The sequence below is a fragment of the Salvelinus namaycush genome, chromosome 17 (genome assembly GCF_016432855.1).
Source record: "Salvelinus namaycush isolate Seneca chromosome 17, SaNama_1.0, whole genome shotgun sequence".
Classification (NCBI taxonomy): Eukaryota; Metazoa; Chordata; class Actinopteri; order Salmoniformes; family Salmonidae; genus Salvelinus; species Salvelinus namaycush.
Genome location: NC_052323.1, coordinates 12,405,757 through 12,421,741, shown reverse-complemented (window position 1 = coordinate 12,421,741; position 15,985 = coordinate 12,405,757). Strand labels below are relative to the sequence as shown.

Below are 15,985 nucleotides of genomic sequence, written 5' to 3'. Positions count from 1 at the left end.
ACATACATACATACATACATACATACATACATACATACATACATACATACATACATACATACATACAGTGGGGAGAACAAGTATTTGATACACTACCGATTATGCAGGTTTTCCTACTTAGAAAGCATGTAGAGGTCTGTAATTTTTATCATAGGTACACTTCAAATGTGAGAGACGGAATCTAAAACAAAAATCCAGAAAATCACATTGTATGATTTTTAAGTAATTCATTTGGTCCACCACCCAAAGGACATCTAGCCAACTTGACACAACTGTGGGAAGCATTGGAGTCAACATGGGCCAGCATCCCTGTGGAACGCTTTCGACACCTTGTAGAGTCCATGCCCCGACGAATTGAATCTGTTCTGAGGGCAAAAGGGGGTGCAACTCAATATTAGGAAGGTGTTCTTAATGTTTTGTACACTCAGTGTATATTAAGGACTACATTCACCTGTTATATTACTCTTAGGTCCAGGTGCTCTTGTATGCCCCAGATGGAGTTATGTGTGTGGTGTGTTTCTATTGGTTTTTACACACTGCTTGTTTGTGTGTTATTTGTGTTACTGTTCCAGTAGTGATGCCCAGTGAGTCTGGACTCGCTGCTCCTCTGGAAAGGATCCCACCAGAGATTATACAGGCCAGTCTAACAGTAAGGCTCAGACAGAATTGTCTTGTACCAGAGATTATACAGGCCAGTCTAACAGTAAGGCTCAGACAGAATTGTCTTGTACCAGAGATTATACAGGCCAGTGTAACAGTAAGGCTCAGCCAGAATTGTCTTGTACCAGAGATTATACAGGCCAGTGTAACAGTAAGGCTCAGACAGAATTGTCTTGTACCAGAGATTATACAGGCCAGTGTAACAGTAAGGCTCAGCCAGAATTGTCTTGTACCAGAGATTATACAGGCCAGTGTAACAGTAAAGCTCAGACAGAATTGTCTTGTACCAGAGATTATACAGGCCAGTCTAACAGTAAGGCTCAGACAGAATTGTCTTGTACCAGAGATTATACAGGCCAGTGTAACAGTAAGGCTCAGCCAGAATTGTCTTGTACCAGAGATTATACAGGCCAGTGTAACAGTAAGGCTCAGACAGAATTGTCTTGTACCAGAGATTATACAGGCCAGTCTAACAGTAAGGCTCAGCCAGAATTGTCTTGTACCAGAGATTATACAGGCCAGTGTAACAGTAAGGCTCAGCCAGAATTGTCTTGTACCAGAGATTATACAGGCCAGTGTAACAGTAAGGCTCAGCCAGAATTGTCTTGTACCAGAGATTATATAGGCCAGTGTAACAGTAAGGCTCAGACAGAATTGTCTTGTACCAGAGATTATACAGGCCAGTCTAACAGTAAGGCTCAGCCAGAATTGTCTTGTACCAGAGATTATACAGGCCAGTGTAACAGTAAGGCTCAGCCAGAATTGTCTTGTACCAGAGATTATACAGGCCAGTGTAACAGTAAGGCTCAGACAGAATTGTCTTGTACCAGAGATTATACAGGCCAGTCTAACAGTAAGGCTCAGACAGAATTGTCTTGTACCAGAGATTATACAGGCCAGTCTAACAGTAAGGCTCAGACAGAATTGTCTTGTACGTCACATACTGTTCCACGCCGTCTGAGTCACAGACATTCACACGATACACACTCCGCGATGCACACACACACTAGGTGATGGTCCTGAGGTCATGGCATGTGGGTAGCGGTGTGTGACGATGTTCTGATCTGTCAGGCTGGATAGACTCACTGCAGCCATTTTGCTGTGAGGTAGTATGCACTAAATCGCTACTGTATGTAGTCAATATGATTATTAATATGATCACAATCACAATGATGGTTATTGTTAATAGTCTCAATGTCATTATTGTCATGATCATTACCAGTGATGATATCCGTGGATAAAAGTAGTGGTGACAGCGATAATCATGTATGTTTGTCTGTTGGTGAGCTGTTTCCTCTGTAAGGCTTTCTGGATTTGTTGGTCCTCTCCTTTTTCTTCCTGAACTCGTTGTTTCTCTGCTTCTCTCCCCTCCCCCTCTCCAGCTGCACCGTTCTGATTCAGTGAGTGTGAGAGAGCTGGAGGAGAGAGGAAGAAGGAGAGCGAGATCTCTGCTCGTTCCAAAACATTTTGTACTGTGTGCATAAAACCATGGATGCATTTGGGCGTCCAAAGTCACACCTGTGTTGTGTTTATCAGAGGAGCTCTTTCTCCCTATGGTCTCTTTATGTAACTGGTCAGTAGGTTATTGCTGCTGTCCACAAGCCTGTACATTCTTAACTTAGATACGTTACTAATTGTATTGGTGCCTTGGTAAGTGATGACTGATTAGAAGAGAGGACTGTACAGTGTATGAGGAACCTTTTAGACACCCTATCACCCTTGCTTTCTCTCCTCTCCCCTCCATTCTGTTTTCTACATACTTCTTTTTTTTCCGCTCTCAGGAAGAGAGGTGGGATGTGTTGCCATAGCAACAAGCTGACTCACTGTCAGGACTGTACCATTGTGGTGCGGTACACAGGGGAGCATCAGCAGATGCAATGTCTGCTGTCTGATAGGATACAGGCAGCTCTGAGCTTTAGAGGGCAGATGCACCCCTGTTTAGGACACAGAGGTGCAGTGTCCTTGGGCTCAGAGCTGGATTGGTGGGAGAGAGGGTGTATGACAGGGTGGAGTGGGGGTATGTTGAAGGCTCTACCTCTCTGTTTCCGTAAGATGGACGCTGCCCTGCCCTGAATACCTTTCACGGTTTCACCTCCCTGTTGCTCTGACTGGGAGTGTGAAAACGCTGTCTAAACTAAACCCTCAGGCCTCTGTAGAGGTTGTTTCCTTTGATCACAGGCTATACATTGATTTTCTATTGACTGGTACATGTGCATTATTGTGTGTGTATCATAGTGGTTATCCATGTCTAACACACAGTACCACAAGCTCTGTTCCTCTATCAGACGCACAGCGTGAAAGCATGTAATTAATAGCGAATACATAATCCCTGGGCATCTCCTCGAGTGCACCTGCTGTTCCTGTGTTCCTCTGCAGCATGGCAACATCCTGTACTGCAGCGTAGTGATGTTATCCTGCAGCTCTGGGACAGAACACCCCCCCAGGGACTCTGAAATGGCAGCCTATTCCCAATATAGTGCACTACTTTGGACCCGGTTCCCTTAGAACTCTGGTCAAAGTAGTGCACTACATAGGGAATAGGGAGCCATATTGGACACACCCTCAGTCCTCTTTAAATGGTGCTATCAGCATCCTGGCTGGGACATGCAGATGATGATCGACTCCACTGCTCATACTCCTGTTTTAGAGAGGCTGGGTCGATAAGGGTGTTGTATTTCTCTTTTATTAAGTCTTCTCCTCCGTAACCACCTTCTTAATCACATTTATTGACATGGGAAACATATGTTTACATTGCCAAAGCAAGTGAACTAGATTTTCTTTTAAACTAAAGTGAAATAAACAATAACAATTAACAGTAAACATTACACTCACAGAAGTTCCAAAAGAATAAAGACATTTCAAATATATGATGTCTATATACAGTGTTGTAACGATGTGCAAATAGTTCAAGTACAAAAGGGAAAATATGGGTTGTATTTAACAATGGTGTTTGTTCTTCACTAGTTGCCCTTTTCTTGTGACAACAGGTCACAAATCTTGCTGCTGTGATTACACACTGTTGTATATCACCTAATAGATACGGGAGTTTATCAAAATTGGATTTGTTTTCAAATTCTTTGTGGGTCTGGGTAATCTGTCTCTATGGTCATACATTTTGCAGGAGGTTAGGAAGTGCAGCTCAGTTTCCACCTCATTTTGTAGCCTGTCTTCGCTTGAGAGCCAGGTCTGCCTACGGCAACCTTTCTCAATAACAAGGCTATGCTCACTGAGTCTGGACATAGTCAAAGTTCTCCTTAATTTTGGGTCAGTCACAGTGGTCAGGTATTCTGCCACTGTGTACTCTCTGTTTAGGGCCAAATAGCATTCTAGTTTGCTCAGGTTTTTTAAAAATAATTCTTTCCCATGTGTCAAGTAATTATCTTTTTGTTTTCTCATTAAACTAATTGTCTAATTGTGTTGCTGTCCTGGGGCTCTGTGGGGTCCGTTTGTGTTTGTGAACAGAGCCCCAGGACCAGCTTGCTTAGGGGACTCTTCTCCAGGTTCATCTCTCTGTAGGTGATGGCTTTGTTATGGAAGCTTTGGGAATCGCTTCCTTTTAGGTGGTTAACAGCCCTTTTCTGGATTTTGATCATTAGCGAATATCGGCCTATTTCTGCTCTGAATGGATTATTTGGTGTTTTACTTTGTACACGGAGGATATTTATGCAGTCTCAATTTGATGTTTGTCCCATTTTGTGAATTCTTGGTTGGTGATCGGACCCCAGACCTCACAACCATAAAGGGCAATTGGGTCTATAACTGATTCAAGTATTTTTTACCAGATCCTAATTGGTATGTGGAATTTTATGTTCCTTTCGATGGCATAGAAGGCCCTTCTTGCCTTGTGTCTCAGCTCATTCACAGCTTTGTGGAAGTTACCTGTGGCGCTGATGTTAAGGCCAATGTATGTATTGTTTTTTGTGTGCTCTAGGGCAACGGTGTCTAGATGGAATTTGTATTTGTGGTCCTGGCATCTGGACCTTATTTGGAACACCATTATTTTTGTCTTACTGAGATTTACTGTCAGGGCCCAGGTCTGACAGAATCTGTGCAGAAGATCTAGGTGCTGCTGTAGGCCCTCCTTGGTTGGGGACAGAAGCACCAGATCATCAGCAAACAGTAGACATTTGACTTCAGATTCTTGTGGGGATCTGTTTTCTCTCTGTCTCTCTCTCTCTCTCAAGAAGCACACCTCACATATAGCAGACACATAAATTATTTGTATTGTTTTGATATTAGCCCACCTTTCTTTGACGCACACAAACAGTGCACATAGCAGATCGGCTCTGGGAACATCATCATTTGGCCAAATGTCACAGGTATCACAATGCATATCATCACTATCACCCACTCTGGAGTCAATCAAGGCTACATTGCCGTTGTAAGGTGAACGGTAAGTATCAGGGATGTGTCTGTCCCAAGACATGTGCTAACCCACGTCTCTTTTGTCTCTCTGTTCTTCTCTTCCATGTCTCTCCTTTGCTGCTGTTGCGGACATGTCTTCTGTTACTCACCCGGCTCTCCAAATAAGGTAAGAAATACTTTAAGTTAGAAGGACTCCACCATCACAACTCACATACAGTGCACACCTCCATGACCTTACTGACTGAAATGACCTTATAGAAATGGACAAAGTAAGACAACGAAGCACCTTTATGATCCGCATATACAGTGGCACCCAGCACTGAGTGTTATTCCACCAATAGCTGGGAAGATGTACTGTATATCATTTGCACATAATAAACTATACATTGACATGAAATTCACAATTCCAAACAAAGGAAAGGGACTGAATATAAGGCTTGAGCCTTTCATTATATGGGTGGATGTTGTGTGTATACCAGATTCTATGTGTTGGCAGATACGTTTGAAAGCGTTGCAATGTATAGACAGTCTATAAGGACATATAGATGACTAAATCTCTATAGTGACTCCGTGTAGGCACGTCAGAACGAATCTGGCAATGATCAGAGTATGATGGATGTTCAAACACGATATCTATCCTACTTTACTAAATGTTTTTAGACGTAGGTATGTTGTGGCGTAGGTAGCCTACAATAACTGCTGTCGGAACCTGATTTGGCAGTGCATTTAAAGCAATTGGTTTATAAAACAAAATGATTTGCTCGATCAAAATGATGTTATTGGAAAACATTTGGATTGATTATTAAGGCAGAACGTTTTTCTGTTTGAATCGAGAGAGAAGAGGAGGTCAGCACGGGTATGTTGTGGTTGTGTTTTCGAAAGTGTTTGGGAAGGACTCAGACTGTGTCTGTGCAGCAGCCACCACGCGGTCGCCCACATTTCAGCAGCAGCGCGAGCTGGCCGCTTGTGTGGGGCTGTCCACCCGTGCGGTGCTGAAACCGTTCCCCCTCCCTCTCTCGCTCTCCCTACCTACCTCCGTCGTTCTGTCAAACTCGGATTATCTAATAGCAAAGCTGATATATTGTTTTCATATTTAGATACATTCGTTGCACTATTGTGATATGATGTAAGCTACGGCTTGTGATTTGTATAATAATATAGCGTTTTTGCTTTTTTTTCATTGCGGATATAAATAATTCCGTCAGATGCCAGTGTTGCTAGGCAGACCTGGAGGGATGACGAAATCGCGCAACCCTTTAATCTCCGAGACCCGATTCGTGGTCGACCCCCAAAAAAGTGTCGATAGAATATGTCCAAATCAAAAATATTAGGGCGGTCTATTCAGCTCTCAGGTAATTAGTTAATGTCATGGAAATAGGCCAGTGAAGTGTGTGTGTGTGTGTGTGTGTGTGTGTGTGTGTGTGTGTGTGTGTGTGTGTGTGTGTGTGTGTGTGTGTGTGTGTGTGTGTGTGTGTAGGAGAGCGATCTCCGCTCTCCCTCTCTTTTCATTTGCTCTACAGACCTCATGCAGATATTTTTTAAGACGGCTTGTGGGATGTATTTTTATTCGGAGCCACGTGGGTTGCTCTGATGACGTGCTCAGGCTGCGCTTGCTTTCTGTTACCACAGGACGGCAACGGAGAGCCTTTGTCTCCCACACAGACATCAGGAAGCATTGAGACCGTGGGGATACAGAGTCTGATACCTAGAGTTTTAGAACCACCACTTTACAACCTATAATACCTGATTTACAGTACAGCTGTGCACATACTAGTATTCCATCTGTAATTAATTTATAACAATTTAATAAGAACATTTAGATCCTTCACCAGCTGATAATGATAATAGATCATTATCGGCTACTAATAGTGAGTAATGTAAATTGTATAGTAGCAGTACTACTAGTATTAACATGAAATGGAGAACTGTGTTTTTTCTCATGTTGAATTGCTATGGTGCTTCATCGGTTTCCAACGTGCTGATATTTTCACTGTAGCTATAAATGACAGCTAAATCCTGATGTTTAACTCATATTAGATGCTGTGCATCAATAGCGTGCAGAACTGTACAAAGATATCTACTCCCTCCCCCCAGACTCAGAACTGTAACCCTCCCAGAGAAGGATGCGCATTGACAAAAAACTTCCCCATCACTGTAAAATATGAGACACGTTGGATTACTGATTGATTATTTACACTCCTGCGAGAGGCCGAATGTTGGATGGAATAATATAAAGGTTTTGATGTGTTGTGGAATAGACTGGGTGTGTGGCAGGTGCTGCTATGGTGGCACCATGTCTTTCTCTTGTTGGTTATTCAGGAACCTCTGACACTAGTATTAGGGTGCTTGATATTAACGATAACGCACCACTGTTTGAGAGACGGCTTTATGAGACAAGTGCTAACGAAAATGTTGCTCACGTCACTGATTTTACGCGTAAAAGCGACAGGTCCAGATGAAGGACGAAATGGGGATATCGACGTGGGGATATCGAGCAGGTTTTTGTCGATCAAACGCCAGACTCAGTGGCAACATTATTTGAAATGTACCATTTATCTGGGGTAATTATAGTAAAAGGTGAACTAGATCATGAAAAAACGTATTCCCATGTATTTGACGTTATTGCTAAAGACAAAGGCAACCCAGAAATGGATGGGCATTGTGGTGTTGATCTTCAAATAACTGACGTCAATGACAACATCCCAGAGATCATTGTGACGTCTCCAAGTACTACTGTTCCGGAGGATTCGACTATCGGGAAGGGGACAGCTTTGACAAGCGCTAAAGACCCAGATTCACAAGACAATGGGAAGGTGAGGTTGAGCGTGTCCCCAACGTCTCCATTCAAATTGAACCCGTCCGTATCCAAGCATTATGCTGGTAACCAACGCACCTCTTGACAGTGAGCGTCAATCCCAGTATAGAGATCAGGGCTAGTGATTCAGGAAAAAACCCTCTATCCAGCAAGAAAAGTATCACTGTTGATGTGTTAGATGTGAATGACAATCTACCGCTATTCTCTCAGCCTTCCTACCCAGTGTATGTAAAAGACAATTACACACCGGGGAAAATACTATTTTCAATCTCCGTTACTGATCCAGACCTGGGGGATAGGGCCAAGATCTCCTACTCCGTCCTAGACTCCAAAGTGCAGGGCGTGTCTGTGTCCTCCTGTGTGACACAGAAACCTGCCGATCCAGCTCAACACTGACGGACCTATTAAGTACGTAGAGGTCCTGGGAGGGGACATGTTGTCTCAGAGTCAGTCCTTCAGGTCCTGTCTCTCTCCCATGTCAGAGTTCAGTGATTTCACCTTCGTTAAGCCCAGCAGCACCACTGTTTTGTTTCAATATTGCACAAATCAATGCTTGTTATTTTAGATTCAGAACAAAGGTCGGTTGATAAATAATGAATAACTGGGTCACCGAATTTAGAGATATTTTGATATATTTTTTTCTGCCAGTCAATTATTATTTTATGTAAACTATAAGAGATCTAATCAAATGTATTTTCTTCCAAGCAAGGGGCTCTATTGGAATGCCAATGTGTTGGTATCTGTGCGCAAAGGTGCACTATATTTCCGACGCTGCTTCACACATTTATGAATTCTTAAATAATAACCTACCTCTAGACTGTCCATGATATTTTTCACATCAATATAGACAGTGTATTATTGTTCAATGGAAAATACAGTCCTTCACTCTCTCTCTCTGTCTCTCTCTGTCTCTCTCTGTCTCTCTCTGTCTCTCTCTGTCTCTCTCTGTCTCTCTCTGGCTCTGTGTGTGCTGTGTCAGAGCGCTTGGACAGCTCCTGGCTGCTCTGGCTTTAAAAAGTCTGTTATTTTAGCCTCTCATTGGGTGTTAGAGATGCACGCTGTGCACCAATAGCGTGCAGAACTGTTGAAAGAGATCTACTCCCTCCCCCCAGCCTCAGCACCGTAACCCGTACAATACTCTGAGCTGGAGAAGAGAGAGGGACGAAGTCATACACACGGAGATACACATCCTCTAAACACATCCTTATCGTGATACAAAATTAACCAAATAATGCTAAATGAAATATGTCTTCTGGAAAGGTATTTTGATATGAAGCTCTTTGTTCTGTACAGTATTTAAGTGGGAATTGTGTTATAACAGATCAGGGATGACAAAGAGAATGGGATACCGAGACTGGAGATGGCTTGCTCTTTGGTGGCATAATTGCTTTCTCTTGTGGAGTACAATAGACGGACAGACTCGCTACACCATCCCGGAGGAACTGAAACAGGGCTCTGTGATAGGAAATCTAGCCAAAGATCTGGGGTTGGGACTATCTGAGATATTTGACCGTAAACTGCGTGTCGCTTCTGAGGCTGGTAAGCAGTATTTCAGTGTGGATGCGGGGAAGGGCGAGCTGATCGTCAATGAAATAATAGATAGAGAGACTGTATGCGGAAAACGCGCCAGCTGCGTTTTACCTCTGCAGGTTGTCATTGAGAACCCGTTACAGTTACATCGAATTGAGGTGGAAATACGAGACATAAATGACAATTCACCAAATTTTATAACAAATGAACTCACGTTGAAAATAGCAGAATCTGTTGTTGTAGGCAGGCAATTTTCTTTGGAGAGCGCAGAGGACCCAGATGTGGGAAGTAACGCACTCAAGTATTACACTATTAGTAAAGACGAGTGCTTTAGTTTAAAGGTAAAAGACCTTAGTAATGGAAGAAAAGCCCCAGAGTTAGTATTAGAAAAACGTTTAGATCGAGAGAAACAAGCTGTCCATCAGCTACTATTAACTGCACTAGATGGGGGGAATCCTTTCAGATCTGGGACGTCACAGATAACTATTACAGTGCTTGATGTAAACGACAATTTCCCAGTGTTTGAAAAGGCATTGTACAAGGTTTCCATAGACGAAAATAGTCCAAAGGGTACTTTTATGGTCAAACTTAAAGCGATTGACATCGACGATGTTCAAAATGGGGAAGTGAAGTATTCATTTGGTGAGCGCACCCCCAATGCTGTGCTTTCTATATTTGACATTGATTCAGACACAGGGGAGATGTTTTTGAAAGGAAAATTAGATTTTGAAAATGCTGCTACATATGAAATTGATATCAGTGCAAAAGATAACGGCACTCCGGAAATGGAAGGACAATGTAGTGTTCAGGTGGAGGTAGTTGACGTAAACGACAACCCTCCTGAAATAATTTTTACCTCCAAGCCGAGTCCGTTGCGCGAAGACGCACCCAGTGGCACAGTAGTGGCTTTGATCAGTGCCCGAGACCTAGACTCCGGGAATAATGGTAAAGTAACGTTACAGCTCCAGAGAGGCAATCCTTTTAATATGAAACCGTCCTTTTCTAACAATTACGCACTGGTCACCAATGGTGTTTTAGACCGAGAGAGCTTCTCAGAGTATAACATTGAGATAACAGCCACTGATTCGGGCTCCCCTCCCCTGACTACCAAGAAAACTATACCTGTCAGTATCATTGATGTCAATGACAACTCCCCTAAATTCACTCAGTCCTTCTATGATGTCTATTTAAAAGAGAATGGACTACCAGGCTCCATACTCTCCTCAGTATCTGCATCTGACCTGGATTTCGGGGATAATGCCAAAATCTCCTACTCCATCCTAGACTCCAAAGTGCAGGGCGTGTCTGTCTCCTCCTATGTGTATATGAACTCTGATAACGGCAGCATCTACAGCATGCACTCGTTTGACTATGAGACACTGAAGGTGTTTCAGATTCTAGTGCAGGCAAAGGACCACGGCTCTCCGTCTCTGAACAGCAACGCCACTGTCCATGTTTTTATCCTGGACCAGAACGACAATGCCCCCGCTGTTATTTACCCCTCCGCTGCCCTGGGCTCGCTCTCTCACCAGAAGATGCCCCGCTCCGCTAAAGCAGGCCACCTGGTTACTAAGGTAACGGCCGTAGACGCAGACTCGGGTCATAACGCCTGGATCTCGTATAAACTGGCGGAGGCCACAGACGCGTCTCTGTTCAGTGTCAACACTTACACAGGGGAGGTGAGGACTAAACGCACTGTGTCCGAGCAGGACGACTCCTCTCAGAGGCTGCTTATAGAGATAAAGGACGACGGGGAACCGGTACAGTCTTCCACGGTCACAGTGGCCATACTGGTAGAGGACGGCCTCCAAGAACCCATCTTGAACCTCCGGCAGAAAGCGCCAGAGCCCGGCAAGAAAAGCGGGAGAATCACCCTGTATTTGATCCTCTCTCTGGCCTCGGTGTCCATGCTGTCTCTGGTGACTTTTGTCGTCTTAGCGGTCAAGTGCGTTAGAAACAGCAGGAGCAGCGGTAGTTGCTGCATGAGACTGGACGATTTGGATGGCTACAATAACCCCAATAGAAACCTGCAGATCCAGCTCAACACTGACGGGCCTATTAAGTACGTAGAGGTCCTGGGAGGGGACATGTTGTCTCAGAGTCAGTCCTTCAGGTCCTGTCTCTCTCCCATGTCAGAGTTCAGTGATTTCACCTTCGTTAAGCCCAGCAGCACCACTGACTTTAACCTTTTCTCAATAGGGGGTGCTGTTGGCACTTTGTAATAATTTCGTTCCCAAATTAAACTGCCTCGTACTCAATTCTTGCTCGTACAATATGCATATTATTATTACTATTGGATAGAAAACACTCTCTAGTTTCTAAAACCGTTTGAATTATATCTGTGAGTAAAACAGAACTGGAGTTAGAGCAATTTTCCTATGAGGATGTGAGAATGCTGAATTCTGCTGGCTGTTCTGAGGTCGGTTTATTAATTTGCCTGTCTTCTATTGGTTGAGATGCACTGCATACGCCTTCCCCTGGATGTCAGCGAATAGTGAGAATTGAAATGGAGTTGCTGGGCAGATCTGAGAGCTTATAAATGGGCTGGCAACGTGGGGTTCCCCCTTTCCTCTCCTCGCCCTGACGCAAAAAGGACCTCTTGGTGTCGTTCTAGAAAGCTCCCGTTATAGCCCTTAGATATATCCGGCTCTGTTTTTATTCGAAATAGGTGTTAAAGACGTCATAATGTTGTTATTTTAAACCGAGTTATATCCGTTTATATCATTATATTGCGATTTTCGGATATTTATTTATGCTGCGTTTTAGTGAGTTGGGCACGTCTTTGCCACATGGCTAATGTTTACTGCTAATTCCAACGTTGAAGGCGACAATCTACAACCGAGCAACGATTCTTTTGGACAAAGGACACCTTGCCCAAGATTCTGATGGGAGCTCATCAAAAAGTAAGAACTATATATGATGTTAATTCGTTGTTCTGTTGAAAAATGTTAAACTCATAATCCGCCATGAATCTCAGTGCGGTCTCGCTTTAACGCACGCTGTATGTCGTAGTAACGTTAATTTTAAAAATCTAACACAGCGATTGCATTAACCTTTTACGGGGGCAGCCCGACACCGGTACACTTATGACAACATCCAGCTCAAAGTGCAGGGCGCGAAATTCAAAATCTATTTTTTTTAAATATTTAACTTTCACACATTAACAAGTCCAAGACACCAGATGAAAGGTGCACATCTTGTGAATCAAGCCAACATGTCCGATTTTTAAAATGTTTTACAGGGAAGACAAAATATGTAAATCTATTAGCTAACCACGTTAGCAAAAGACACAACTTTTCTAACTCCATCAGTTTCTTACTCCATCAGGTGCTATCACAAATTCGACCAAATAAAGATATAAATAGCCACTAACCAAGAAACAAATTCATCAGATGACAGTCTGATAACATATTTATTGTATAGCATATGTTTTGTTCAAAAAATTTGCATATTTCATGTATAAACCATAGTTTACATTTCAGCTACAATCCGAAATTGCACCAAAAGCAGCCATAATATTTACAGACACCAACGTCAAATAGCTAATTACTCATCATAAAACATTTCTGAAAAATACATAGTCTGCAGCAATTGAAAGACAGGCATCTTGTGATTCCAAACAATATTTCCGATTTATTAAATGTTTTACAGCGAAAACAAAATGTATCGCTATATTAGCGTAGCTACAATAGACAGAAATAATTGGGCGCCCACGGCCAGTTCACATGCACGACAGATATATGAAATAACATCATAAAATGGGTCTTACTTTTGCTGATCTTTCATCAGAATGTTGAAGAACGTGTCCTCTGTCCAGATGAGTCGTTGTTTCGATTCAGAATGGCAAATTTCCCTCTTCAATTAGCATTGGCACTAGCCGAGTGGCATAAATTTCTCCAACGTAAACACAGTCAGAGGACGGAACACGGCAAAACTCCCGAATAAAGTTTCAATAATCTGATTAAACTATATTGAAAAAACATACATTACGATGATATGGTCACATGTATCAAAAAAAATTAGAGCCGGAGACGTTAGCCGTTCGTTACCAAGGCAAAACAGAAGTGAATCCCACTTCCTTCAGAGTACCGGAAGTGGACCGTCACGTCAAAGAAATAGGTTTTTTTCCACCACAGACCAAGAGGAGCACAAAAATTTCTTCTCTGACATCCTCTTTACACCAATAGGAAGGCGTATAGAGTGTCAGCAGACTCCTAAGTGTTAAGACCATGTATAGGCATCAAGTTGAAAAGAGCATAGATTTCTGACATTTCACTTCCTGGTCAGGAAAAGTGCTGCAGAAGGACTTCTGTTTCACTCAGAGAAATAATTCCAACTCTTTTAGAAACTAGAAAGTGTTTTCTATCCAAAAAGAATAATAATATTCATATTGTACGAGCAAGATTTGAGTAGGAGGCCGTTTGAAATGGGCACGATTTCACTGGCTACTCAACACTTTGCCTTGCAGCCATAAGAAGTTATTAAGAACTAATGTATCTTTCATTTGCTGTCCAACCTGTATTTTTTAGTCAAGTTTAGGATTAGTTACTGATTAGACTAGGTGCCTCTCCCAAGATTTCTCCCGACATATTGTTGGCAGTTTGGCTACTTTTCTCATTGTATAACCACGATTTGTGCCGCTAAATATGCACATTTTCGAACAAACTCTATATGTATTGTGTAATATGATGTTATAGGACTGTCATCAGAAGAAGTTTGAGAAGGTTAGTGAAAAAATTTATATCTTTTGCTGGTTTATTCGTTATCGCTATTGTTGGCCTGAATCAATGCTGTTGTGTGGTTGGCTATTGTAGTAAGCTAATATAATGCTATATTGTGTTTTCGCTGTAAAACACTTCAAAAATCTGAAATATTGGCTGGATTCACAAGATCCTTGTCTTTCATTTGCTGTACGCTGTGTATTTTTCAGAAATGTTTTATGATGAGTATTTAGGTAATACACGATGGTCTCTGTAGTTATTCTAGTTGCTTTGGTGAGAGTTGTGATGGTGGCTGCAATGGTAAACTATGATTTATACCTGAAATATGCACATTTTTCTAACAAAACATATGCTATACAATAAATATGTTATCAGACTGTCATCTGATTAAGTTGTTTCTTGGTTAGTGGCTATTTATATCTTTATTTGGTCGAAATTGTGATAGCTACCTATGCAGGAAAAAAATGGTGGGGAAAAAAAGTTGTGTCTTTTGCTATCGTGGTTAGCTAATAGATTTACATATTGTGTCTTCCCTGTAAAACATTTTAAAAATCAGAAATGATGGCTGGATTCACAAGATGTGTATCTTTCATCTGGTGTCTTGGACTTGTGATTTAATGATATTTAGATGCTAGTATTTACTTGTGACGCTATGCTAGGCTATGCTAGTCAGCTTTTTTACTGATGGGGGTGCTCCCGGATCCGGGATTGTGATGAAGTAGAAGTTTAAGGAGATGATCAACGTCCTAGACGCGTCTTTACCCGACAGCGCCTGGACCTTTGAGAGCCAGCAGGTGAGCAATGAACTGTAGTTGATTGTGTCTATCATGATGTTCGAATGTAGACTGTTTAGTGACGTGATTAATCACCATTAGAAGAATACGTAACAAAATAACCTCTACTGGTGTCTTTCATTCCATAAATCATAGCTTGTTGTTTTGGGCGGTTGTTTAGATATAATAAGAATATTGTGTGGCTAGCGCATAGTTTATGCTCAGTATTTTGTCATGTATTAGAGGAAGTAGGTGCAGTGAAAAACTCTGCCACTGAACCTTACAATAATATGAATTGAAATCATGGTTTCAGTTTTTCATAATATAATTATGTAAAAAATATTAGCAGCTGGTTACTCTTAATTGAACTGCTGACGTAGGCAGCCATCTCCAATGGAGGATTAGAAAAAGCACAGGAATCCCCTGGTCATAATCATCAGTGACTCTGAGTGATAATGTTTCTGTGGGTGTTAAACGTGGTGGTAGTTCTATTGTGACCCTGATTAACATAATCAAGATGCTCTGGTATCTGACGGGTTTCAGCACCACCAGTGTGGACGGCGACACCCCCTCGGAATCAACGGTGTGAATTTGTGGGCTCATGGCAGGCTAACAGAGAAATACATTTACAGTTGTTGTACATTTTTAAATTGTACAATTGCTGGTATTTTTATGATTGATTGCAGCTCATTTGATAGTTTATATAAACTTAGTAGTATAAAAAGTGTTTCCTTCCTCTGGGCTCTTTTTAGAATGACTGTTTTGGATGAAGTCTGTGAGCAAAATAATATTTAATTTTCCATCCTGGTTTACACCTTTACACATTCTGAGTCATAGGCTTACCTCTTGGCTGCCCATAGGATGTTGTACATCAATATGAACAGTATAATATTGCACGGGCTAATGGTACTCTCTCTGTGTGCTGTCAGTTAGAGCGCGTGGGTAGTGTGACTGCTGTGGCTTTAAGAGGTCTGTACTGTTGGCCCCTCATTGGGTGTTAGAGATGCACACTGTGCACCAATAGTGTGCAGAACTGTCCAAATAGATCTACCCCCTCCCCCCAGCCTCAGCACCGTAACCCTTACAATACTCCGAGCTGGAGGAGCGAGAGGGATGCGCTT

The 15,985-nt window shown here is 42.3% G+C and overlaps 2 protein-coding genes across 4 annotated transcripts in view; both read left to right on the top strand.

Annotated features, from left to right (window-relative positions):
• The window catches only part of LOC120062308 (protocadherin gamma-A11-like), a 65,457-nt gene that overhangs the window by 21,760 nt on the left and 27,712 nt on the right, over window positions 1-15,985 (top strand). The gene's annotated exons all lie outside the window — the stretch shown is intronic.
• Window positions 9,154-15,453, top strand: LOC120061850 (protocadherin gamma-C5-like). Its single transcript, XM_039011633.1, has 3 exons — window positions 9,154-11,577; window positions 14,817-14,885; window positions 15,382-15,453. The coding sequence occupies exons 1-3, from the start codon at window positions 9,169-9,171 to the stop codon at window positions 15,451-15,453; spliced, it is 2,550 nt and encodes an 849-aa protein (XP_038867561.1). The 5' UTR covers window positions 9,154-9,168.